Source organism: Leopardus geoffroyi, chromosome C1 (assembly GCF_018350155.1).
Source record: "Leopardus geoffroyi isolate Oge1 chromosome C1, O.geoffroyi_Oge1_pat1.0, whole genome shotgun sequence".
NCBI lineage: Eukaryota > Metazoa > Chordata > Mammalia > Carnivora > Felidae > Leopardus > Leopardus geoffroyi.
This window is the reverse complement of record NC_059328.1, coordinates 73,014,110-73,040,663: the sequence shown is the minus strand read 5'-3', so window position 1 is coordinate 73,040,663 and position 26,554 is coordinate 73,014,110. Positions and strand designations below refer to the sequence as shown.

The 26,554-nt window shown below is 38.6% G+C and overlaps 1 protein-coding gene across 1 annotated transcript in view; it reads right to left on the bottom strand.

Moving 5' to 3' along the window:
• Nucleotides 1–25,646, bottom strand: part of CLCA1 (chloride channel accessory 1) — a 30,968-nt gene extending 5,322 nt beyond the window's left edge. The window contains exons 1-11 of the mRNA XM_045478144.1: nucleotides 25,352–25,646; nucleotides 20,458–20,598; nucleotides 20,145–20,292; nucleotides 17,484–17,589; nucleotides 11,947–12,124; nucleotides 8,896–9,114; nucleotides 8,096–8,323; nucleotides 5,300–5,474; nucleotides 3,344–3,450; nucleotides 1,102–1,317; nucleotides 5–266 (exon numbers count right to left, since the gene is read on the bottom strand). Coding sequence (XP_045334100.1) covers nucleotides 5–266; nucleotides 1,102–1,317; nucleotides 3,344–3,450; nucleotides 5,300–5,474; nucleotides 8,096–8,323; nucleotides 8,896–9,114; nucleotides 11,947–12,124; nucleotides 17,484–17,589; nucleotides 20,145–20,292; nucleotides 20,458–20,598; nucleotides 25,352–25,558 — 1,987 coding nt within the window. The 5' untranslated portion in view covers nucleotides 25,559–25,646. The remainder of the gene's footprint in view (nucleotides 1–4; nucleotides 267–1,101; nucleotides 1,318–3,343; nucleotides 3,451–5,299; nucleotides 5,475–8,095; nucleotides 8,324–8,895; nucleotides 9,115–11,946; nucleotides 12,125–17,483; nucleotides 17,590–20,144; nucleotides 20,293–20,457; nucleotides 20,599–25,351) is intronic.
• Nucleotides 25,647–26,554: the final 908 nt, after the last annotated feature.

Genomic DNA, 26,554 nt, shown 5'->3' with positions numbered 1-26,554 from the left:
TTACCTGCTCCATTGTCCAATAATTCCAGGGTAACTGTTTTACCATTCACTGATTCTATTATGGCTGTGACAGTGGCCCTGAGGATCGGTGAGGCTCCTTGATGAATCTTTGCATAAACTGTCATAGCGCTAGGGAATTTTCCTGTGTTTTTGTTAATTTTAGAAGTCACTGTAATTGGAGGCACAGTAGCACTTGATGGACGGGAAGTGACAGTCAGAGTCAGGGTTTGTGAGCTTGCTTGCAGACTGTAACTCCAAATGCCAACCTAACCAAAACAAATGGAGACATTTCCAATTAATAACCATAGTGACACAGACCTGACTTCAATGCCACCTATAGGAAAAGCTTATCTGATACAAGCATTTTACAAGCATATCGAAGAAGATCTTTGATATTCTGTCAGCCAAGGGAAACTTAGGTACATTTGGAATGACTACATGTTTCTTATCATCAATAAAATTGTAATTTGTGAAAATGAGGTCAGAAAGCTGTGTCCTTATCATTGCTTGGTTTCTAAAAAGCAGTATCAAATAATTGGGTTCCTGAAGTAGAGAAAATGTTTTTCATGATCCCATAGTTTCAAGGACCATTTTGCATCTTGACTCCTATGTAATTTGAAAGTTCTCCTTTTAGTACATGGAGAAAACATCACCAATTTCCTTTCTCTTGATTTGCTGTCATACTAATGAGACAGAGAATTAGATGGAGAATTTTCCGTGTTCTCCCTTTCATTCAATACTAACTCTCCTTTTAGCAACCATGCACATTTAAAAAGCTATGATTTTTAAGAGTCTCTTATGCTTTGGCTCTCTTCCACTCTAACCTCTTTTTTTTTTCCTTCCCCTCTTAAAAACTGAGAACAAATTGAGGGTTGATGGGGGTGGGAGGGAGGGGAGGGTGGGTGACGGGTACTGAGGAGGGCACCTTTTGGGATGAACACTGGGTGTTGTATGGAAACCAATTTGACAATAAACTTCATATATTGAAAAAAAATAAATAAAAATGAGAATATATTTCAAAAAATAAAAATAAAAAATAAATAAATAAAAAGCTATGATTATTTTGTCCAAATGTGAGAAGGATAAAACCTGGCCCCATACCTTGGCAGTGCCTGGAATTTGGAGGTAGGCCATTTTGGTGTTTGCGTCCACTACAAAGCCATCCTGTTTCTTTTTACTAGGATCCCAGAGAAGGATTTTGGGAGGCTGTTTTGTCCAGGTGATGAGAAATAAAGTGTCTTTCCCCACAGTGCTGTCCACAAGCACTGTGCCGTTCATCCACTGATTGTTCTGGAGGGTTAATCCCTTACTCTCAAGCTGTTAAGAAAAACAACTCTTTACATACTGGAGAATAGAGCCCGCATCACACAGTCTCTTCCACTCTGCTTCCAGCTCTCAGTTGCCCCATTAAAAGCTTTCAGTGATGCCTGAGTTCTTGGTTTGGTACTTAGGTCTAGTCATGATTGAATATTAAATTACCTTTCTTCCAATCTTAGCTTCCAAGATGTATATTCCTATACCCAAACCAGACTACTTCCCCAAATGACACTCATGAATCCATGACTCTGACTTTATTATACTCTGCTTTTCCTGGAAATCTGTATGTTAATCTCCTTTTGTTCAAGCTTTATCAATCCTCCAAAATTTGGTTCAAATGTCACTTTCTCTGTGAAACTTTTTCTGACGTCCATCTGACTTATTGGCTGAGAATAATCTCTCCCTCTTGTGAGTTCCCATAGAATCTTGATTCTATCAGTCCTTTGATATTCTCAGAGTGTGTTTTGCTTTATACCTACTAGTGTTTGTACCTCATCTTGTTTACTAGACTATAAACTCTTAAGGGGACTGACTGGGACTTTTTTTTCCATCCACATATGGATCATTTGGGTTGCAAATAATCAATTACTAGGTCAAGTGTTATTGCAGGCCCTGTGAAGATAAATGAAGTAAGTCAAGGGCCAAGGCAGATTTGCTGTTTGGAGCAGAATGAAGGAATGGTAGAGCAGGAACTGAGGTGGGGAAGACTTAACGGGACTTTTATAGAGAAAGTGACCTCAAGGATTGTCTCCTAGATAATTATTTCCCATCCTTAAACTGATATCTATGAGAAGACAGGGTGACCTGTGATGGGATCAGATTTTCTAATTTCATAGGTAGTTTTGATCTTGGATGTGGAAAAAGTGAAGGGCTCTTAGATCTGATTTTTATGGCAAGTAGGTAAATGAGTTCTGCTCATTTCTCTATCTCTCTCCCCGTTAGGTTTCCAAAATACAAAAATAATGGTCAGAAACTGCCTGATTATGAATTTGTCCTTTCATCAGTTTAATTACTTTTTTTTCAGACACCATCCTCCAATTTCCAGACTGGACTCCTGAGTTTAATTTTTTGAATCTGAGCTAGGATTACCCAAATGAGTATAGTCTTCTCTAATTGAATAAATGCTACACTCGTAGCCCAGAAAGCCTGTTGCTTCAAAATTTGTCATTATTTGGTTTTGACATTACAGTATTCCTTTACGTTTGTCCAAATTTTCACAATAAAATTGTGAAATCACGATGAAATTATCACAATAAAACTCATAATTCACACACATGTGAGTTCTGATTGTTCACTCTGAGGTTTAAAAATTCATAGGAGTAGCTTTTGAAACTATTCAAGGAAAACATTTAAAATACATTTGTTCTTTTCGTAAAAAATAGCCTCAAGACTTTTGAAAGAAAATTTGGTTTTCTTGAAATTTTAGAACCAGAAGGGTCCAAGAATGTTTTCTGGTTCATACCTGGCTGAGGTCCAGAAAGATGAAGTTCTTAACCCACAGTTATAGAGTCAATGGCAGGCCCAGGCCCAGGATCCAGGTGTCTTGACTGACATCATGGGCTTTTCACAGAACAAAACACTTTCCACCCATTATAAGAAACTCTTGGCAAATATAAGGGGTTTGAGGTAATGGAAAAATAGAGCAAGTAATCCCTGAACACTTACTTTTTCCAGAAAATTTGTTTTAAGATGATCTACTGTGAAGAAAATTCTGACCCAATTATATTGCTATGGGTGCTTGTTAGCAGATGTTAAAAATGAATTCTTGGACCTATTATATTTTATGTTGCTGGTTTCCATGAGGAAGTCAGTTAGCATTGTTTCCAAACAAGTAAACACTAATTGCTTTGTTTAAATAAGTAGTGTTGCATTTTAGGAATAATGTCTAACGTCAGGCTGAAACTTCTATTTTTAATTTTAATCTACTACTAGAAGAATATAGTACTTAGGAGTTTTAACCATTAAATTCTCCATCTTGGCTATGATTATTTATAAACATGAAAAACCAAAGAGTAAAAATTCTGACCTGGATAGAGCGCTGGGAGTCAGCTCCATTTCCAGATGAAAGGGCTCCAAAAGCATCAATGAGGCCGTTGTTCTGAGCCTGATCTGAAGCATATGTCTGTAAGCCTCCTAAAATGCAATTACATTATCAGAAGTTATTTTCTAGAAAGCAAGTATTTGCAGCATTTTAGCTATTGTTAAGACAGCAGAATATGTGAAATATTTTGTTGCATTATTAAGGTATTAATTGATCAATATCAAATAGGCATCCAGATGAACTCAGAAGCTGCTACTAATTTTTTAATCATCCTAAATAATAGCTTCAGCAACATCTCAGTTGCCCAACTATGTCAATTATTTGTAAAGCAGCCATGGATCTCTGATAGGTCAAAAATAATATCATAAAATTTCATGTTTTAAAAGTCATGCACTTTCATATAAGAGAATTCATTAAGCCTTATTCCAAGCCTATTGATTTATTCTTATTTTAGACATAATCTTAACAAGCTTCAATTTTGAGTTTTCCCCTAAATCATAAAACATGTATATGTAGCAACAGCAAGAAGTAACAGCTGACAAAGAACAGTTATAGAAAAGTATAATATGTAGTAAAAAAAAAAAAAAGATTATAAACCAGGTCTCGCAGTCTTGGGCTATTTAGAACATATGTAACTAAGATTGTTGATGTGAAAGTACTTTTAAATTATTAATGCCATCCAAAGTTTAAGGTAAGTATTTTGGTAATGTTCTTGGAGCCTCACTCAGATACCCTTACCTAGACAAGTGAATGTCTCCCCAGCTGCTCTGAGTGTTAGCTGCTAATGGCAGATAGCTACCCCTTTGTCCAGAGAGTTGCCTTACCCAAAGGGGCTATACTTGCCAGAGAAATAACATGCCCCTTCACCTCCAACTTGCCTCAACTCTTCATAACCACTGACTGATGGACACAGTGCTACAAAAGTTCAGCCCTTTTACCTCAAGATTGCACCAGGTGTGTGATGCAATTCCAGATCGAAAGCCCGCTGTGGGCTTAGACTTCAGCTGGACTCTAAATCCATTTCTGTGCTTACGTCTTTCCCCTGCCCTATCCTACTTCCAATTCTCTTGTTCTCCTGAGGGCTCTCCTTCTATAACTCCTTGTCTCAGGCTCTGTTTCTAGGAAACCCAACTTAAGACAAGTAAGCAGTCTAAAGCAGATAGGAGCAAGCAGTCCTATCATTTTACCTGCCTCAGAAGGCAACTCACATAATAATTGATATGCATAATCCTGGCCCTAAGTTAAAAAAAAATGTGCCCATTTACTCTTCTAAAGAAGCCAGGCATATATGGAATCTATGTTAAACATCTGTCTCTGTATGTGAGTTAGAAGCACAAAATATTAATGTCTTATGGAGAAACTGCATTGTTTTCTACATTTTCAGAGTGATCTTCTGTGTGGTTCAGTAGACCCTTTGCTCTACCTCTGCTACTCCTTATTAAAGTCTCTGCTTGGAGGTCATCCTCCTGGAACCTTCTTCCCTCAATAAAGTCAAGGCTTTCTATTCTTTCTTTTTATTCAAGTGCTTTCTACTGCTAATATGGTACTTGTATCATGGTATTATGTGGTTAGTGGCTTGTCATCTGTCCCCCCTGGGTCTCTTGGCCAGCTGAAAACTGGAAGAGAGTGGTTCCTGGGTAACCTATTAGATTCTATCCAGTCCTCACAAAGTGTCTGGGAGGAGAGACCTGCATCCTAACTAGAGTGCTGTGCTGATTCCCATCTTCCTCCAGACTGCCCTAATCCTAGAACCAAGGCCTTAAAATAAATGGGTAGAGTTAGTTCTAATGGTCATTTGGGAGGAAGGGCAGGTAGTTGGTTAATAAGATTATCCCTCTCTCTATATATCCCACCCTTATCCTTCTCCTTCTCCTCAGTTCACTGGAGCTTGCAGTGCAGTAGAAGCGACAATTCAGTGGGATGCAGCAGACCACTCTTCACCTGTCATTTTAGACAGCTCCTCTAGTTCTTTTGCTGCAGAGGGTCCTAGGGCGACTGTGTGGATGATGGCTCCACTTTGTTTCACCTCGTTAAAGCATGAGCTTATTGTGTTATCCTCCCCATCAGTCAGTAGCACGATTTCAGATCCATCTGTTGAGGATTTCTTCCTAATAACCTGAGAACATAATTCAGGGCATGAGTTATCAGGGTGCCCAAGGTGTTGGGAAAACTGCATTTAAAGGGAATGAGAAGAGAAATTCCAGAGGCAATAAACGAGTGCCTGAGAATGGTCACATATCTTTCTATCTTGAAATGATTAATTTTAAATCAACAACTTTCATGAAACTTGACAGTAGTGTTTTCTCTTGGTTACCCTGCTATGGAGCAGGCTTCGTTAAGAGGGATACAAGACAGTTCTAGGGATGGACACCACTGTGGAAGCAGCAAAGGAGGTTTTTCTAGTTTCTTTCACATGATCTCTCCTTGACAGGCTTTCAGAGGTTCCCAGATATTCTCAGAAACTACCTTCATTGAATGAGAATAATATTTTGGAGATATGAGACTCAGGGCAGATTTTAGCTTATAAAATGGTTGGCATTGGTTCTGACTGGTAAGTACCCGGGTCCCGTGAGTCGTTAATAGTTTTTAATATTCCCTCTAATAAAAACAAATAATTTCATTACTATTAACCCACAGTTCCTAGTTGTCTTATGACACCTACGTTTCAACCATTCCTTATGACACAGATTATAGTTTTTTACATTGTGTAGAACCAACCTTTTACCAATGTTGGATAAGTTATGATAGAAGGAAAATTAGATTAAAAAATAGTAATGTTCATTTCAGAAGAGGAAGGCAAGAGTCCACTCTTCCCCTAAGAAGAGTAGAAGGGAGACCCAGAAGTAGGGGAGACAAGCAATCAAGCCTAAGCAATCTGCTCTGGACCAGACTGTCAGAAAGGGAAGGCACCTTAAGTAGCTTGAAATGAAAACTAAGAACAGAGGGGACTTCTGCCCCACTCTGTTTGGACTCTGAGAGAGGGCTGCCACACAAGGAAAGAGGGAAGAACTACGACTTCTGCTGCATATAGGAGTCCAGAGCCCACGATCCTCTCAGCCATGGCTGTGGCCTTGATTTGACCAAGTTGCAGAGCCTGAGAGGCCAGGGAAAGGGCTTCATTTGGATTCTTGTGTCCTACTCCCCATCACTGCTACATGCCATGGAAAACATGCAGAAGTTCCCACATACACCGTAGGGAAGACAGAAGTTGGCAGGTAAGAGAAAAGGTCATCTTGCCAGACAGGCTGAGGGGTGTACAGTCTGCTCAGGGGCTGAATGAATGGAGGACATGGGGTGTTCAGGGCTCTGCTCCAATAGTGAGAGCCAGAGTGGGGCTGAGTCAGCCAGGAAGGATCACTGGGCCCTGACCAGCCCTGGAGAGCAAAGTCCAGTGGGCACTTCAGCAGACAGACCCAGAGCCCAGAACAGACCTGACATGGGTCCTGCAGCAGGAAACAATGGGGAACTTAAGGACAGTGTAGGACCCAAGGCCCTTTACCTCATCACTGTAAAGTCACATATAAGCTCCTCCCACCCCACATCTGGATTCCATTGGGCAAGAGGAGCATGTAAATTCCAGTTGTGTCTCTCACACTCTCTCTCACCCATCTGAGAGGAAAATGCAGAACCAGAAGTTCTGTCTTCACCACCAGGCCATCTGGCATTAGTCATCTCCCCTAAGGTTTTGCATAGCGGGAGTTTAGTCGAACACATCAGCGATTTCAATGTCAGTTCCCCTCCTTCATTTGGTTCTTTAATCAAAGCTTGGGTGAGTGGTAGAGGCCAGAGAATCCAGATGCACACAGGTATCTGGAGAAGGGATCTGCAGCTGACTGTACAAACAATGGAAACCACTTTTAAAGAGCTAAACTTCAAGGTGGAATAAAAGGTCTAGAGGGACAGACTGAATATGAGGAAACTGTCCACATGCAACAGTGTCTGTTGTCCACATGCAACAGTGTGAGCTGGGTACTAACTATTCCTGCTGCTGCTTGGGAATCTGGAACAGCCCCAATGATGTATTGTGCTCCACAGCAGGCAGAAGGCCGACCTGCCCAAGATGCCACAGATATTCTGAGACCTTAGCCAGCCAGCTTCTCTCAGCCTCTTATTCTTTGTTTCATGGGGCTAAATATCTTCTAAAGAAATATTCAATATTGGATGATATATTTGGAGCAATTAAGAATCAGGTGCTATCAGATAACTCAGTTCAATTTTATTTATTGAGAACCTTCTATATAAAAGATATTGTGCCAGCAGCCTGGGAGGTAAAGAGATAAGTCCTGTTCCTAAAGAAATTTTGTTTGAGTGAAGTTCATGATTAGAAAGTAAGACAGAAGACCTAGAAGTCGTAAGAGATTTTTTTTTTAAAGTTCATAGTGTTTAGAGAGATTCTCTACAGTTGAAGGAATCAGGAAAGATGTCAAGAAGTAGGTGGTGTCTGTGATGGATCCTTGAAGAATGAATGTGATTTGAATTACAGGAGAGGGAGGAGAAAGTATTCCAAGTGGGGGGGCTAGCAAAGGTGTGGAAGTGCTGAAAGACAGGTGATCCAATTTGCTTAAACATAGGACACCTGGAAGAGAATCCCTGCCACGTAAACACAGAAAGGTAGGTAGGCCCCATATTATGATAGAACTTAATATTAGAGGAGATTTGACTTAATTTGTTGAAAACAGAGAGATGTTTAGGAAACAAATTGTAAACATTGAGAGATTATAGGGGAACTTGTCTTACAGCAAATGCCGATCGAAGCCCAGAGCAGATGGACGTTCCTCCTGCGGCCACGGTTGGTAAGCTTTTGGTGAGTGCATTCCTTTCCACATCACTGTTTATCTGTATGAGTTCACTTTGTACATGGGCAACACTGTCAAATGTCACCATCCCAACCCAGGACCCTTGCTCAACCGTCTGCAGAAGGAAAAGTTTGCCGGCTTGGTTCATTCGATTAAGACGGTCACCATTCTGAACGAAGAAGTAGAAGAAAGGCAGTCAGTTGAGTTTAGATGAGCAGACTAATAACAGAACAGTCTAGAGGAAATTTGGAAATAGCTCCCTCAACAAAGAGTAAATGACAACAAGCTTATTCAAGGCCTTTATATTAAATTAGATTTCTGTATTAAATTTCTCCTTTATATTTAGTAACATCTTTGGGTAGAATTTTAGGGCCTTTGTATAAGTGGCCCTAAAAGATCAAACCAGATTTGGCTTTAGTTTGATCATTAGATCACTGCTTTAGTAACAGTTCTATAGATCTACATATTATCAGCGAAACATAAAAAATGTTAAGGCTGTGCACTTTATCAGATCAGTGCTCATAAATTGAAAGCTAATTTAATTTGGCAAATGAGACACTTGATGCTGAAATTTCTGTTGAATAGAGTTGAGGTGGGTGTTTCTGATGGTCATGTTATTGTTGTAACTCTTCTGACCCTAAGGGTTGTGTTTATTCCCAACCTGTTACAAATTGCAGTCCAGATCATATCATATGCAAATGTGAGACCAGAGTCCAGAAGAGTAAGACCCAGTGAACATACCGCCATGCTTCCAGACTTATCAAGGACTAAGCACACAATTCTTTGTCCTATCTGCAGCAATGAAAATGTGGGCGTGGGTGGCTGTGTCGTCATAGGAGTGGTTTTCTTAAAGTCCTCAGAATCGCTAATCACTTCCCATGTGCTTCGGAGATTGCATTTTTGGTTTTGCAGGTTTGGGGCTTCTTTATTGTGGTTTTTTTCTGTACAGAATTCAACCACCTGAAATGTCAATAAAATTATAGAGATAAATAGTAGAGAAAGGTATTTAAATCCCTTGCCCTCCTTCCTAGTCTGCCCGGCTAACCCATCAACTTGGCTTAATCCCACAATCACTGCAGAACACTGCTGGGGAAATTCACAGTCATAATTCAGAGTTCCAATCTCATACCATGTCTTCAACCTTATTGGATCCTTAGCGTTCATCAGCAATCTAGATCTGCTCTTGGCTTCCTTCCTACTTCTAAAATTTGCCATTTCAAGCCATCACCACTATCTACAAGCCACCCATTTCTTAACATTTCTCTGCTGGTACCATCCTATCTCTCCATCCTCTTACTTCCCACTCACTTACCAACACCCTACATCCTAGCTCTTTCCACTAAGATGTCCCACAGGCTCCTCAACCTTCGTGTGTTCATAATCAAACATATCGCCTTTCCTTTAACTCTGCTCCTCCTCCTCTTGCATTTTCTAACTTAAGTCACCACTATCCACACAACCACCTAAGTCAGGAAATCCTATCGTCTTCCCTCTACCAAATAACCAAGATCCATATATTTCACTCTCTCTCCAGTTCATCATTTTTCCCCTTCTCCATTGGAATCTCCCTCATTCAAGCCCTCATGGTCCATGACTCAGACTATGTTGGTCTCCTATCTGACTTTTCCATCTTGTTTGCCCTCCAGTTGGTCCACTGCGCAGCTTCTAGAAACATCTTCTTTCTTCTTTCTGTACTCAAGACCCTTTGGTGGCTAATCATTGTTCATACACTGTAATCCGGACTATTTCACAGAACAAGGAGCAATCTCTGTGTTTAGATTTTTGCATCACTCTACATCCTCACTCTGCCTGTGCATCCCAAGTCTTTTAATTTCCCCCCACTGTGATCCATAAGTTCTGAAACTTGCCTTGTTTTATATCTCTATGCCTTTGCTCATGGTTCCCACTTTGTCAAGGAATTCCTTTTCCTCTGTCTTCTGCATTGTGAACTTTACCTTCATTTTCAGCCAAAAGGTCATTTTCAAATTGTTTTTTCATTTCCTACCTTCCCTCCAGAGAATTTCTACTCAGCCCTTTGGCTTTCCAATACCCTGTGGATGCTTCAGTAAGATCCCTTTAACATCGTTAGTACACTTATTCGGCTATAAACCGAATATAGCAGAAAACTGACTCATTAAATTTTGCTTCCTCAAAACTTGGTTCAGTGTCTGATACATAATAAAAGCTCAATATAAGTTTGTTGTTTTTTTGAGTAACTCTAAAATCTGCGTGTCAGGTTTTTTTTTTTAATCTGCAAAAGGGTAATTGTTATTATGCAAGAATTATATGAGAACATACGGAATAGGGTCCATACTAACACAGTCAGTAAATGAAAGTTTCCTCCCCTTTCTTAAGTATTTACATTGCTAGCATTTGGGGGGATTAAAAAAGGTGGCATAGTATGCAAAGAATGTGTAACCTCATTCCTCCTCTCAGACTATTATTCGCAGTATTATCATTCAATTAAAAATCCTAAATATCCAGGATTCTAGTAATATAGAAAGTAATAATTAGGTGTAAAGCACTTATTTTTTTTCTGTTTTCATTCTCCGGGTCATTTTGGTAGTGTTTCCATAATATCATTATGGCTACATTTTAGCAGGGGTTCTGAAAAACTTGTATGTGAACTCCAGGCAGAGGTTCCTAAACCTGATCATGCATTAAATTTAACTTTGTGGTTAATCTCAAACACAATGAGGGCCCTCTCTTGAAAGTTTCTGAATAAGTCTAGAAATAGACTGCAAAGCCAGAGTGAAGGATGGGCCTTTTGGACCATGGTACATCACATTTTTAAAACTTACACCACATTTTTATTGACAGACTCTTGCAAGTTACTTCGCCTTCTATTTCAAAAGGGAAACATAATTTTATAGGAGACTGAAAGACAGGAGAGTCTCCCCACAAAGTCTCTCCACTGATTTTAGTTAGTGATAAACTGATGCATTTAGTTTTAGTTTATGCAAATTTGCTGATATATATATTTAACACTAATAAGGGTAATTTGTCAAATTTGTTATATACCAGTTGGTCATTTAAAAAAACATTAGGGGGGCGCCTGGGTGGCTCAGTCGGTTAAGCGTCCGACTTCAGCCAGGTCACGATCTCGCGGTCCGTGAGTTCGAGCCCCGCATCGGGCTCTGGGCTGACGGCTCAGAGCCTGGAGCCTGCTTCCGATTCTGTGTCTCCCTCTCTCTCTGCCCCGTTCATGCTCTGTCTCTCTCTGTCTCAAAAATAAATAAACGTTAAAAAAAAAAAAAAATAAATAAATAAATAAAAAAACATTAGGACACATTTAAAAACTACTTAAAATTATTAAAACTATGTTCAAACCCCTTATAGGCAGCAACACTCTTAAAGGATTGAAAATTTCAGTTAACAACCAAAAGCAAATATGCAGACTGAAAAGAGATCTCTGCAAATTAAATTTAAGGCTACTTTTTATTAATGAATAAAGTGTCTAATTCTCTTGGGTAAATTTCTTAGTTAACCAAAAATTGTTGTGCTTGTCTGCCTTTAAGGATATTTGAGATGATTCTAAGCACTGAAACCACAGGCTCATGGGAGGGAGATGATGGAGTCTCACTAATGGACCTAAAGAGGGGGTGCGGGGTGTGGGGGGGAGATAATGAATTTATCGCTGATTTTGTACTCCCAGTTTCTCCCACAGAGAATCAGCTGCTCACTGGTGATTTCCTAAAATTTGATCCTTTCTTGCAGCAATTGGGGATAAGATACTTCACTAAATTCATAAGTGTCAAGAAGACAAAAATACAAGAAGAACAGAATACTTACAGAATCAATACTTTGTGCAAACATTATGGAAGCCTTCACAGTCTGCAGGCCATGAGGTATGAACTCACATCCTTCTTCATACAGCCCTGTTACTTTGTCGAGTTTGCATGATTTGGTGACACAGCTGCCTCCCTGACACTTCTTTATTACGTTTTTGCCAGTAATATCTGCCGAACATCTGAAAATACATTAATACGTTTAGGTGCTGTAATCATTTCGAAGGGTTATTAGACTCTGTGGTCAGGTTGTTCTGATGTCTACAATTTCCTCTTATAAACAAATAGATCACCTTAAACAGCAAAATTATTAAATTCTCAGCAGAGTCATTTTTATTTGCCAGAAAGTATCTGAAGAGTTCCCCAAACGGTATCAGAATTTGTTTCTTTGCAGCAGAAAAGCTAACTCTGGCTTATGGCTGTTGTCAGAATTAATAAGCTTCCAAGCCCTTAGCTACCTCCTAATCTAGGACCCTCATTGCTAGAAAATCAGGAACTCTCTTTTGTTTCCCTCAAAAGGCTTACAGACATTTCCTGTTTTTCTAGTTATACAATTTTGCATATTTCTTATATGTTTGTAGGTATTTTAGATTTTTCTTTATATGCTTATGAGTTTGTGGCTATTATAAATGGACTGCTTTCCCCCAAATTTTATTTATTAAAATTTTTTTGATGTTTATTTATTTTTGAGAGAGAGGAGAGAGAGAGAGAGAGAGAGAGAGAGAGAGAGAGAGCAGGGGAGGGGCAGAGAGAGAGAAGGAGACATAGAACTGGAAGCAGGTTTCAGGCTCTGCGCCATCAGCACAGGTCTCAAACCCAGTGGGGCTCGCAGAGCGGCTCAAACTCACAAACCGCAAGATCATGACCTGAGCAAAGTCGGATGTTTAACTGACTGGGCCACCCTGGTACCCTTCGCCCCTACATTTTATTTTTTAAACATATAAATAATGTATCAACACCACAGAAAATTTGGAAAATAGCAAAGGAGCATAAAGAAGAATATAAAAAAATCATGTCCCACCATTAGAAATAAGCTACTGTTAACATATTGAAGCATTTTCTTCTCTATATATCAACATAGCATTGCATATATCGCTTTGCTTCCTGCTTTAAAAAAAACTTGGTATGTTAGTATACTTAAGATTTTAATGTATTATTATAATTTATAATATCCTTTTAAAATGTGACTTTAATAGCTGTATGTTTTGATACTATAAAATGAATCTAGCCTAATTTATTTAATTTGGACCCCCCCCCGCCAAATTAGTAGAAATTTGGTACTGATTTGTCAGTACTAAAAGTAAAACTTCAATGAATAAATAAAATTTCACATGAAGTTTTGGCTCTGTTTCCAAGTTTGCTACATGATTCCCAGAGTAAAAGTTTGAACATTTTAAAGTCTGTGGATACAACCCATTCTGTCATTTCCCTTAAAATGGGTTTTTAAGCATGAAATTACTGGATCAAAAAATAGGAAAAGTTTTACAGATTTGCTATGTGCCATCAAATTGCTTTCTAAGGAAAGTTATGCCAGTTTATGCCTCTAACAACCATCTGTGGGAGTGCTCATCCCGCTGAAAGTAGCTTTACTTACTAGGTAATAAGTGATTCTCATCCTAGTCACATTTGCACCTCTTTGATTACTAGTAAGTCTGAACATTTATTATATGTTTATTGGCCATTTTTATTTCCTCATTTGTGAGTTATTTATTCTTCTCCAGTGTCTATTTTTCTATTAGGGAGTTACCGTTTTGTTTTTGGTTTTAAAAAGTTCTTTGTGTGTTATAATACTAAGCTCTTAAAAGTCTGGTTTCTTAATTTTCATAGATATGTTTTTCTGTTGTTACCTTTTTCTTTAATTTACGTTTGATTTGTGTACAACCAAAATTTTAATTCCTATGTTGCCAAATTTATTATTCCTTTAGTTACGTCTTTTTCCGATTCTTGAATGCATAGAAAGAACTTCCCCAAGTAACAATTCAATATTTATTAATATTTATCTAGTTTCTTACTCATTATACTTAATGAGTCTATCCAATTGGAAAGAGGGTCTGTTAATTTTTCCCCACACAGACACAGTTAAAAATTGCTCTGATATCTTAAGAAATTCTGCCTTTCCTCATAGATTTGTAATTCTGGCTGTATTAAATAATAAATTATTATATATGTGTCTATTAGCCCCCATTGTTTTAATTAATGTAGACTTAGAGTATATTTAAAATTCAATAAGTAAAATGACCACTTATTACTATTATTTTTCAAAACACTTCTTAGCTACTATCTACTGAATAATCTCTAGGATTTTAAAAATGAGGTAAAAATAGACGTATTTTAACTAGTTTCATAAAATCTATGTATTGATTTGTGTTGAATTTACATCTTCCATGAATTCAAAGTCTCTCAACTTATCTTGATATTCTTTTAAATTCCTTAGAAAGATCTTACTGTTTTATTCTAATATGACTTTCACATTTCTTAGAGTTGACCCTACTTAAAAAAAATTATTTTATTTAGTTTTTAAGTTTTTATTTTAGTTACCTGGTGCTTATCACAACAAGTGTGTGCACTCATTCCTTAATCTTCATCACCTATTTCACCCATTCCCTCCACCCACCTCCTCTCTAGTAGCCATCAGTTTGTTCAGTTAATTAAGAATCTGTTTCTTGGTTTCCTTCTCTCTCTGTCTTCCCCTTTGCTCATTTGTTCTGTTTCTTAAATTCTACATATGACAGAAATCATATGGCATTTGTCTTTCTCTGACCTATTTTACTTAGCATTATATGGTCTTGATCCATTCATGATGTTGCAAATGGCAAGATTTCATTCTTTTTATGGCTGAACAATATTCCATTGTTCCAGTATTCTTTATTCCTTCATCTATTGATGGACACTTAGATTGCTTCCATAATTTGTACATAATGCTGCTATAAACATAGGGGTGCATGTATCCCTTCGAATTAGTGTTTTTGTATTCTTCGAGTAAATACCCAGTGGTACTATTGCTGGATCATAGGATAGTTCTATTTTTGACTTTTTGAGGAACTTCCATGCTGTTTTCCAGAGCAGCTGTACCAGTTTGTATTTCCACTAACAGTTCAAGAGGGCTCCTTTTTCTCCATATCCTCACCAACACCTGTTGTTTCTTGTGTTGTTGAGTTCAGGTATTCTGACACTGCGAGGTGATACCCCTGCCCTACTTTTATTACACTTTTAATTGCTATCTTAAGTGGAGAAGAAATTTTCCATTATATTTTTGAACTCGTTATTGTTAATCTATGGAAAGGTAATTTGAATATTCATTTTGTATCTGGTCACCTTATTGACTTCCTTTGTCAGTTTTAATTTCTATTTATTTCCTTGGGTTTTCTGAGTGGACTATGTCTCATCTGCTTAAAAGCAATTTTCTCTCTTCCTTTTGAGTAGCAGCTCCCTACTGCCCCACTGTTTTTAACCTCTTCAGTTTAAGGTGTTATTGCATTGGCTCCAACGTTCTAAACAAAGTTAGAATGTGCTAATAGTGGTCATCTTTATTCCTAGGAATGTCTCTGGCATTTCCCTATTAAATATGAAAGGCTATCAGTGTTCAGTGAATGTTCTGTATCTTCTTAAAGAAGTAACTTTCTGTTGTGGTCACTACCATCATTTTTTAAAATTGCTCCTAGCCCTTCAAAGCAATAAAAATATTTGGAAGATAAGAAGCAATAAACGTTATTAATACACTATAATTAAATTTTTGTTAAGAGGACATGGTGATCATGTCAGCTTTGCTAATGTTATCTGTGGAAGAACATGCCGTATATGTAAATATGTCTAGAATATCTCTAGGAAGGACTAATAAGCTTACTAATAAGTTTTTCTCTTGAGGGAATATACAGCGTTCAACTATGTAGAAGCTTAGAAAAGAGAAGTGCGGAAGGCAGGTGTTGGGTTTGGGATGGCATGCATTGGCGGAGACTGTAGAGGTCGGTCCAATGTATGATCACATCAGGGAAGGGCCCCTGGGTGTGGTCTGTGAGGTGCAGAGGGAATAAGCTAGAGGAATCTGGTGGACTGTGCCTGGTTCTAGGAGGCACGTAGTGTCTATTTATGCCTGAGGTGATGTAACAATGAGGGAAGATACAACAGAAGTGGACCTAGCTAACAGAGTTTGAATGTAGTAAAGAAAGGTGAAATGGTGAGTAGTAATGCTCCTGTGGGAGAAATGGGAAGCCAAGATTGAGTGCTGAGCCAAGTGCAGCTCCCCTTGGAAACAGTTGCACCACGTAGGACAGTAACTGAACCCAATCCTAGCTCCCGTCCTTGAACAGCATCAGGCAAACAGAACTGGAAGCAGAAGTGGAGAGGAGTGTTGTACCAAATTTTAGTCTTCAAAAAGGAGTTGTTGTTTTTAAACTCGGGCATATGTGTGCAAGGTTATCAAACTCCTTTGAGAATCTATTGGCATCATTATTTTTCTTCTATACTCAATATACCATATTAATTAGTTACCTAATATCACAATATTTTCAAATTTCTGGAAGATATCCTACTTGGCCTTAGTATGTTTGTTATCCCCTTAATTCTACCAGATATAATTTACTATCCATTAATTTAAAATCTTTTTAGAAAACTGTATCTACAGAATTATTTTTCATGCCATCTGTCAGGTTTTAGTGTCTAAATTATGCTACCTCTTTAAAGTAAATTGGGAAGTTCCCTGCCTTTTATGTTAGTGCTAAAGCAGTTTATATTCATTGAAATTGAACTCACCCATAAAATAATGGCAGCCAAGAGTACTTTTCAAGTATTCGGTTTGCTTTCTATTGACAGTACAGAAAGTTTAATTTAAATTGGGATAAATTTTGTTTTGTTTTAATATTTGGGTTGTCATTTATGTAAGTTCCACAGTCCCTCCCAAGCCCATTTGTACTGATCAAATCCACATAGATACCATTCTGCCCTCAAGGCACTAAAGAATCCCATTAGGCTGGCTTATGTCCCTGATTCTGATATAGGGAGATGGAGACACTGAACGTGGTACCTGTGGATTTCTTATCGTTGCACACACACACACACACACACACACACACACACACACACACAGAGGCAAATGATTTGTAGCTGCAGAGTAGACAATTCAACTAATTGAAGCACTTACAAAGTGAACAAAAGAAGTAGTTTTGTGGGAAGCTGAAAAAGAGGGCGCTAAGAGAATGAAAGTTAAAAAATATAAAAAACCGATATTTTTGAAGTCAATTCATGGAAAAAAATGGTTGTAATTTTAAAATAGTTTGGGAAGGTGGCTCAGTCAGTTGAGCATCTGATTCTTGATTTCAGCTCAGGTCACGATCTCAAGGCTTGGGAGATCGAGGTCTCTGTGCCCCCCTTGGGCTCTGCACTGACAGTGTGGAAACGACTTGGGATTCTCTCTTTGCCTCTCTCTCTGCCCCTCCCCCATTCACACACACAAGTGCGCATGTGTGCACATGCTCTCTCTGTCTCTCAAAATAAATAAATAAGCTTAAAAATAGGTTGGGAAAAATTAAATTAAAATACACATACCTTACTGCTTGTCTTTTTCCATTGGAAAAGTAGAATTTCTGGTTATTATTGTATTCATCATATACCCCCCATCGCAGATGAGCCCATTCATGGACAAAGACCCTTCCTGTGAGGAAATATTTTAAACACCGGATTACAATAAGAATGACAAAATTATCTTCTCACACTAGGAGAAGGTAATTTTTCTGAACATCATTATGCATTGCTATGTTAATTTTTTTCAGTTAAAGGTTTGATTTCCTCAGGGAAAAAAAAAATCTAATGACAACTGCACATTTCTTTAAAATATAACTACTTATTTTGCCTCACCAAATGTTAATCAGGCACTAGTAGGTGCCAGGCAGTTATTCATACAAAGACGAAACAACTGCCTTGTCCTTACACAGCTCACAGTCTAGCAGATGACACAAATGATCAGATAACTAAAATCCCTAGTGGTTCAAGTATAACGATGGAGGCCAGTGCAGGCTGTTGTGGGAGCCAGAGGCATTCATAGGGCAGCCAGAGCAGCATCCCCAATATGTCCTTCTCCCTCATGGTTCATATCTGGTTAACCCTCAAGGTCTGCCTACTACACCTCTGGCTTTTTGCTTTGACCTAGTCCCCTCTTTCCAATCTTACTGCTGCCTACTCCTGAATCACTGCAATGGCCACCCAACTGGCCACCATATCTCTAGTCTTAGATGGCTCCCCTATGGTGCTCAGGTTAAGTCCAACATCTCAACATGGCACACAAGATTCCTGATCCAGGCTCTGCTCCTCTCTGAAGCCATATCTCTTGCTGTTCTTCATCCACTGCCAAAACTCTAAAATCACAGTGAATTCCTAAACTCCTTTCGCTGTCTAGAGTCACACCATGTTCTTGCTCATCTCTTGTTCTTTTCACATAGTTTTCCTCTGACTCAGAATACTCTTTCCCTCTCTCTGGATAAATCCTACTCCTCTTTCAAAATCAGGCTTATCTCCACCTAGAAGCCTTCTCTGACATCCTAAACCTGTCCATATACCCCTCCTTTGCACTTTCATTATATCCCATTATGACACTTTATCATGTTATATTTTCATTACTCTTTAATGCTAGTCTGTCACACTAGACACATCTCCATGAGAATAGACACCATGACTTCATTGCCGTGCCTTGGCAAATAGTGCCTAGAACTTAATAGGCACTCAGTGAGTATTTGAGTTTACACTCAGCTCAGTTTTTCTGGAATGTAAATTCCTAGGTAGGCTGAATTTGGACAGTTATATGAAGGGATGTATGCTAAGGAAGACCTAGAATCTCACATTAAAGATTTAGACTATTCTGTCAGTGTTGGGGAACAACTGATGACCTCTTAAAGGGAAGGGAAGGTTGTAGGGGAGCAGGCATGGAGGCACAGTACAGAAAGAAGGGATTATAAATGTGGTGACCATGATGGCTGAGGTGAGCTCAGGAGTGGGATGGGGCACTTAGGTAAATCAGTTCAACACATATTGAGCCATAGGTTGGGAATTTTCTGTTCCTGTTATGGAGTAGAGATGGAATGTTGTAAAGGAACAAGAGAGAGGTACATTTGTTTGACACCTCTTTCTGATAAGGTCTATAAGTGCATTCGTGTATTTGGGGGTGGGGTATTGAGGTGCTAGTACTCTTTTGTTTGTTTTCTCTGCCTTCCCTATTTAAATGAAGAAAATCAAATAGGTCCTAATCTTTTCAAGATAGAGAAGAAACCTAGTACTAGTTATTAGTTACCTTAATTATCTAAAACTTATTGCATTTGATTATACTTGGAAAGTATATTATAATACTATCTGATAACAATTTCTAAAAATTAAAAATTCTGTACTTACACACGTGTGCTAAACATGAAGAATTTAAATTTTAACTGGGAAATACACTATTCTGAATCTCTATTTTTTCCAATATATGAAATTTATTGTCAAATTGGTTTCCATACAACACCCAGTGCTCATCCCAAAAGGTGACCTCCTCAATACCCATCACCCACCCTCCCCTCCCTTCCACCCCCCATCAACCCTGTTTGTTCTCAGTTTTTAAGAGTCTCTTATGCTTTGGCTCTTTCCCACTCTAACCTCTTTTTTTTTTTTCCTTCCCCTCCCCCATGGGTTTCTGTTAAGTTTCTCAGGACCCACATAAGAGTGAAACCATATGGTATCTGTCTTTCTCTGTATGGCTTATTTCACTTAGCATCGCACTTTCCAGTTCCATCCACATTGCTACAAAGGGCCATATATCATTCTTTCTCATTGCCACGTAGTACTCCATTGTGTATATAAGCCACAATTTCTTTATCCATTCATCAGTTGATGGACATTTAGGCTCTTTCCATAATTTGGCTATTGTTGAGAGTGCTGCTATAAACATTGGGGTACAAGTGCCCCTATGCATCAGTACTCCTGTATCCCTTGGATAAATTCCTAGCAGTGCTATTGCTGGGTCATAGGGTAGATCTATTTTTAATTTTTTGAGGAACCTCCACACTGTTTTCCAGAGTGGCTGCACCGATTTGCACTGAATCTCTATTTTAAGTGAAAAAAGTTATAATAATTTATTTTGCTTGTATATGCTTACTCAGATAATGCTATTATTGATCTACTTTGAGAATAAAATCATTAAATTGTGAGAAATATACCAGATTATTTTATCTCTAGCCCTACCTTGTGGTCCATATTGAGCAAGCTTTTTTCCCGCTAGGAAGTCAGGAGTGAAATGAATCCTTTCCCCTTTTTCTCCACAGTTGCCCATCTGCTCCGTGTAGGGTTCATCATTACCTGGAGCAGTTGGTTCAGCAACTAGAACATCAGCCTGAAATTTAACAAATAGTCATTATTACAAAATTCCGCAAATGAATTGACCTTTTTCGTGCAAGAGTATTTTGTAACAATTTCATTTGATTCTAGGATATTTTGATGAAAAAAAATCTGAATTAGAGAAGGAAATTGAATGTGAAAAAAAACTTGATATTCTCACATTTTTGTAGGTCTCGAGTTTTGGTCTCACATACTCAGGTTTTGTCTTCCATTTTTCAGGAATCAAAATGGCAACCTTTTTGAAATAGAATCTTCTTTCTGTAGCTTCAAACAGATATGGAGATGCCTGGGTCACCATGTCCTGGGAAAAAAGAAAACACATATAACCAGCACATTTATGACAGAAAATAGGCAAAACTGTCAATCATTCAAATTTATATCCGTATTTCACATTTCCAAAGACTAGTTATTTATCAAGATGGGAAGGGGAAATGTGGAAATAGCTTTTATTAATAATAATAGCTGATCTTTTCTGAGTACTTACCACATGCTGTGTATTTCAGTATAATGGTTGACAATGCACTCCAGAGGCAGACACTAATTGTGGTTCCACCACTTATGGCAGGACATCAGGCAATTTCCTCAAGCTCCCCTGAACCTCAGTTTCTCCACGCGTAGAGTAGAAAATATTCTAGCGACTAGCTCATAAATTTGTTGTGAGGAGCAAATGAAGTCAAGGAAGCACTTAGAACCATGTTTACTTAGCAACATGAAATGTTAACATTTCAACATTGTGTTAACATTATGAAATGTTAGTTATTGGTTTCATTTCATTTGATCTTTTGAGGATCAATAAACCTTTAAGGGAGAAACTGACAGTTCGAGAGTATAGGTCTCAAAGTCCCACACCAAGTAGTACTGGGAGAGAAACTCAAATTAAAATGAATGCACCTGTAGTACTGCTGGCTCCTGTAATAATTTTGGGGTTAACTAAATGATATGAGAGTATTTATTTTTAGCATAGTACTAAGTGTTCAATATAAGGAAGTGGTGTAATTAATTTCTCTTCAACTTTATTTCTCTAAAATGAAAAGAGCTGTAGTGTTAAATTATAAATGCCTCTGCACATTCCCTGAGCTGCTTCATGACAAGACGGTAGAGAGGGTATTATAAGAAATTTATTACAGAAAGGGGTATTGGGTCTACTAGGACTGAAAACCACTGAAAGGTACAAAAGCAAGTATAGACAGAGGAGAGAAGAGGGCTGAAGACTGAGCCCTCAGGCCCCCAGCATTTAGGGGTCAGGTGAGGAGAAGCCAGCAAAGGAGATCCGGAGGGAGCAGCAGGTGCATGGGGAGGAAATCAGAAGGCACTGTGTTTAAGTGGCGAGAGTGTTTAAGGAAGGAGAGATTCCTCATCGGTGTCTAATGCTGTTGAGCAATCAAGTATGATGAGGACTAATAACCGAGCAATGAATTCGGCTACCTGAGTGATCCATTTTAGTGGAACAGAGATGATAGCTCCATATGAATGAGTTCAACACACTAGGGGATGAGGAAGCAGAGACGGTGAATACAGACAACAGGTCAAGAAGTTTTTCTGTAGATTAAAGAGGAATGGAGAAATGAAACATTAGCTGAAAGAGGACTTCAGGACAAGGGAGTTTTGTTTGGTTTAGTTTTTTTTTTTTTTTTTTAAATGGAAACTATTATAACACATGTATATGCTAATGGAAAAGAACTGATAATTTAAGAGAAAAATGGGTCATTGCAGGAGGAATGTCCTTGCTGGAGCAGACCAGAATGACTAGAGTCCAGTGCCTGGCAGGGTTGGCCTTAGGGGCAGAAACAGGTCATCATTACATGGGGAAGTACTTGCCCGTTGATGCGGAAGTGACTCCTACTCTGCCACTTCCTAACAGGATAAACTTGGGGAATTTATTTTATCTCTATGAGCCTTAGGTTCCCTCCCTTCAGATAGTGACAGTAATGGCTGCCTGGACAGTTTTATTAAAGTTCTTGTAATTTGCATTTCCTTCTTCCCCCAAAGCCAGATTTTTAACAATTACTAGGATAATATAATATTGTCTCATTTAAAAAAATAAAAACACTGGGGGCACCTGGGTGGCTCAGTCGGTTGAGCATTGACTTCGGCTCAGGTCATGATCTCCTGGTTCACAAGTTTGAGCCCTGCATCAGGCTCTGTGCTGACAGCTCAGAGCCTGGAGCCTGCTTCAGATTCTGTGTCTCTTCTCTCTCTATGCTCCCTCCCCCATTCATACTCTGTCTCTCTCAAAAATAAATAAGCATTAAAAAATTTTTAAAAAATAAAATGAAAAATAAAAACACTAGGTCAAGATCACCAAAAAGTTGAAAAGTAGATATAAAACTTCCTACATTAGAGTATTATATTACAATTTGACTTGTGAAATGTGAATTTTCATTATCTCCAGGAAGAATAAGCAGCATGAAATTTTCTTGTCTTCCATGTTTTAATAGAAACATTAATAAGGAAACTTTGCTTCATCATCTGTTCCAGATTTTGAGAAGGCGACTTCATATCCAAATAGACATTTAAACTTAAGAGGTTTGGAGAAGGTTGAGGGTAACAATTTATAGGATGGGCTGGTAATGCCTTAAGGGCAGGGATAGTATACTATTCACCAGTGGATTCCTGGTACTGACATTTTGTAAATGCTCTATGAATATTTGTTGGATGGACGAACAAAGAATGAATGAACGAAGCGGTTTCCTGAGTGGCAAACTGTCCAGGAGTGCCAAGTCAGGGCGTGCCTGGGCTCCTACGCATTGAGAACACTCCAAACTACTCCCATTCAATATCTTTAATGTGTGTATAAGTGTGTGTGTGTGTGTGTGTGTGTGTGTGTGTGTGCGCGAGAGAGAGAGACAGAGAGAGAGAGACAGAGAGAGAGAGACAGAGAGCGTTCACACAAGCAGAGAGCGAGTTTCTCCCTTAGTCTCTCTCACTCTGTCATGTGTGTTCTGTTGTTTCTACAGCTAAAACGGACTAGAATGTAGGTGCCGTGGATAGAACTGCTGCAGCGCCATCTGCCGGTCCTATATATGGAAAAAATGTTAGGGACTGTCCTGCTAAAGCCAGTATTTAAGAGCTGACTTAGAAGCTTCTGCCCCACAAGGACTTGAGGAAGAGAATCCCCTTAGAAAGCAGAGAGTGAGGGATGGCCAGGAAAGGCAGCAAAGCCAACAGTGAGCTCCCTCAACTCTGCGGATCTGGAACATCAAATAGTGGGGAACCCACTTTTATTAACTACTCAGGGACACAGAGTACACTATTGTCCTTAAAAGTGTTCCTGTTACAGAGAAGATGTAGAAACCAACTTAATACCCAACTCATTTAGGACTCCTACCAGGAAGCAGATTTAATTATTGTAGTGAGAAGTACATTTCTCAGGAAGGAAATCTCCCTAAGATAGTGAGATGAAAGAGCTTTGAAAGCTTTAAAGCACAATATAAATACAGATGACCATTGTCATTCAAGATAAGGCATCTGTGTCCTCCTCCTGGTATTTCCTGAGCCCTACTGACTATCCAGCAAGAGACAGAAACATTGCCAGCCAAATTTTTTTTCCATACTTTGTCTGTTACCTTAAGTGGCTACTTCGTTTTTGCTCATGCCTAGATTTAGAGGTAATCAAAAACCTACCCAAGGTTTCTGATTTGAGGGATTTCAAAAGATGTAAATTTCTCTTTCACCAATGGTGGTAGACCTCATAGTCTTCCACTTAAACAGGTAAGCTTCTCCTCCCCCATCAACTGCTGCACTTCTCCAACCCCAACCTTCTCTTGGTGGTAGAGATGGCCCTTTTTCCAAACTCCATCATTCTGGCCTTGCTTCTGCTCAGAGCAAAGAAACTTTGGGGACGACCTTTAGGGCCCTTACACTATTAACTTCTGAACTCACACTTAGGAACTTTGCCTAGAAATAAGCTTCAGCCCCTTTGGCTTGGTTAAGAGGGAGGAACTCTTTTGATCTAGAAGGATTAAAAGTGGGACTGATGATTGATGGCTATACCTAACATTTACTGAGCTCTTATTATGTATCAGGCATTATGCATACATTTTTGAAGTTTTTAAAAAATTTTTTGAGATAATTTTAGACTTACAGAAGACATGCAAAAAATTGTACAGAGTTCCCATATACCCTTAACTCAGCTTCCCTTATATGCATGCATTGTTAAACTTAATCATGACAAAGTCCTATGAGGAAGGTGCTTACTATTATTCCCATTTTACAGACCTACACTTTTGCCTTTTATAATGCATTTCCTTCTTAAAGTTTGCTGTTGTATGCAACCTCTCTTATCCCTCCACCTTATAGCAGTTAGATGCTTCCCTAGTTTTTCCTTCCCCCATGGGTGAAGTAACAAGTAAGGTGAGCCTGCCCAGCAGCCCTGAGAGGGTCCCTTGCTTTGGAACTGGTAAAATGCATAGTTTCCTCTCATTGGAAGGGTCAGGATTGTTCTTAAGTCAGAGATTTGCATCCTGGGCTCCTGTATTAAATAGGATCACAGAGAAGGGGATTACAATTAGGAGAATAAAAGGAGAATCTGACATAAACCAATGGTAAAATCCAGTCAGTGTAGACATCATTTATTAAGCACCAATGATGTATCAAACTCTGAGTACTGCATTTATGATCTCATCTGTCACAAGAATCCTAATAGTTTAGTGTTATTATTTATATTTTACAGCTGAAGAAACATACTCAGACCTGAAAATAATTTGGCAATGTCACACAGCTGGAGTTAGAGAACTTATGTTTGCTCTACAACAATATTACACTTATTTTTTTTTTAAAGCATAGAGGCGCCTGGGTGGCTCAGTCAGCTAAGCGTCCAATTTCGGCTGTGGTCGCAATCTCATGGCTCATGGGTTTCAGTCCCCGTTTTGGACTCTGTGCTGACAACTCAGAGCCTGGAGGCTGCTTCAGGTCCTGTATCTCCCTCTCTGTCTGCCCCTCCCCCACTCGTGCTCTGTCTCCCTCTCTCTCAAAAATAACATCAAAAAATAAAAATAAAAATAATTGGATAAAAAATGTTTTTAAAGCATGGATAGTTATCATTTTGAACCTACCTTTATTTGTTGAATGAGTGTTTCATCTTCTGGCACATTAGGGTCAATTGCAATGACAATGCCTTCATAACCATTATTATTCAGCTGAATGAGTGACTTGCTCACAGCGCCTTCCAGGAGATGAAGGACCAAGATGAAAACAGAACACTTAAATGACCCCATTGCTGCACAATGCACTTTGATTTCTCTCTTTGGAGAATGCTGCATTTAGAGGTATCTTTCTTTACCTCTCTCTCTCTATATATATATATGAATATATAGACACACATTTTTCCAAGTTATCAGAGGTGGTTTATCACAGTGTTTAACCCTTTGACCCAAAATTCTTTCACCATTGCATTTGTCTCCAATATAAGGAACCATACATATAGCTTAGTCTCAAATTCTGTGTACTTTCAAATATTTCATTTTGAAAGGATTATTAGCCTTGTCTACACCTGTGCCAGATGCTGGGAATGAGGGTGGGGAGCCCACATCCTGTTCCTTGGAGGAATTCACAGGTGACAAGCAGCTCGGCCATTAAAAGATGTTTACTTATTACAAATGTTTGCTGATCCAGGGACACTGACCCACCCAACACCACCCTCCAACCCTCACCTCCCCATGGAGGCCTGACTATTCTGCATATTCAGTGAGCACTATTAAGTGTAAGTCATATACCCAGTTATCGATGATGGTGGTCTTTTTTTTTTTTTAAATCCTCATTGATCTTGACATAACCTCATCACCTCTTGATGCTCTCTTATACAATCCACTTGCAACAACAACAAAAAAATTAGAAAGCAACATAGATATTATTGAATATTTTATAATGGAGAGAAAAGATAAAATTTACATATCACTGTGCAAAGCAAATTCCCTCCAGTTCCCTCATCAGACCTCTATTTTTCTATTCCACAGCTCATGGGTCAATATAATTCAAATTAACAACATTAAATTATTTTATTGAAACTAAATTTCTCTCAATATGAATTATGGACTGCCACCTACTTCATAAACTCTTTTAAATTTGTCAAACCTCAGATGGAAACTCAAGTTGGTCTACCAATTTACTGTATTCAAATTACTTGAAATATCCCTTCATCCCAAGACTTCATTTGTGATAAGCATCAATTTCACCTTGTTTATCCCCTTTCTTTGATGTTGGCTCATAAAAGTTAGGTTAGTACTTACAGCTAATAAATAGAATTTATTGCTCAAGTA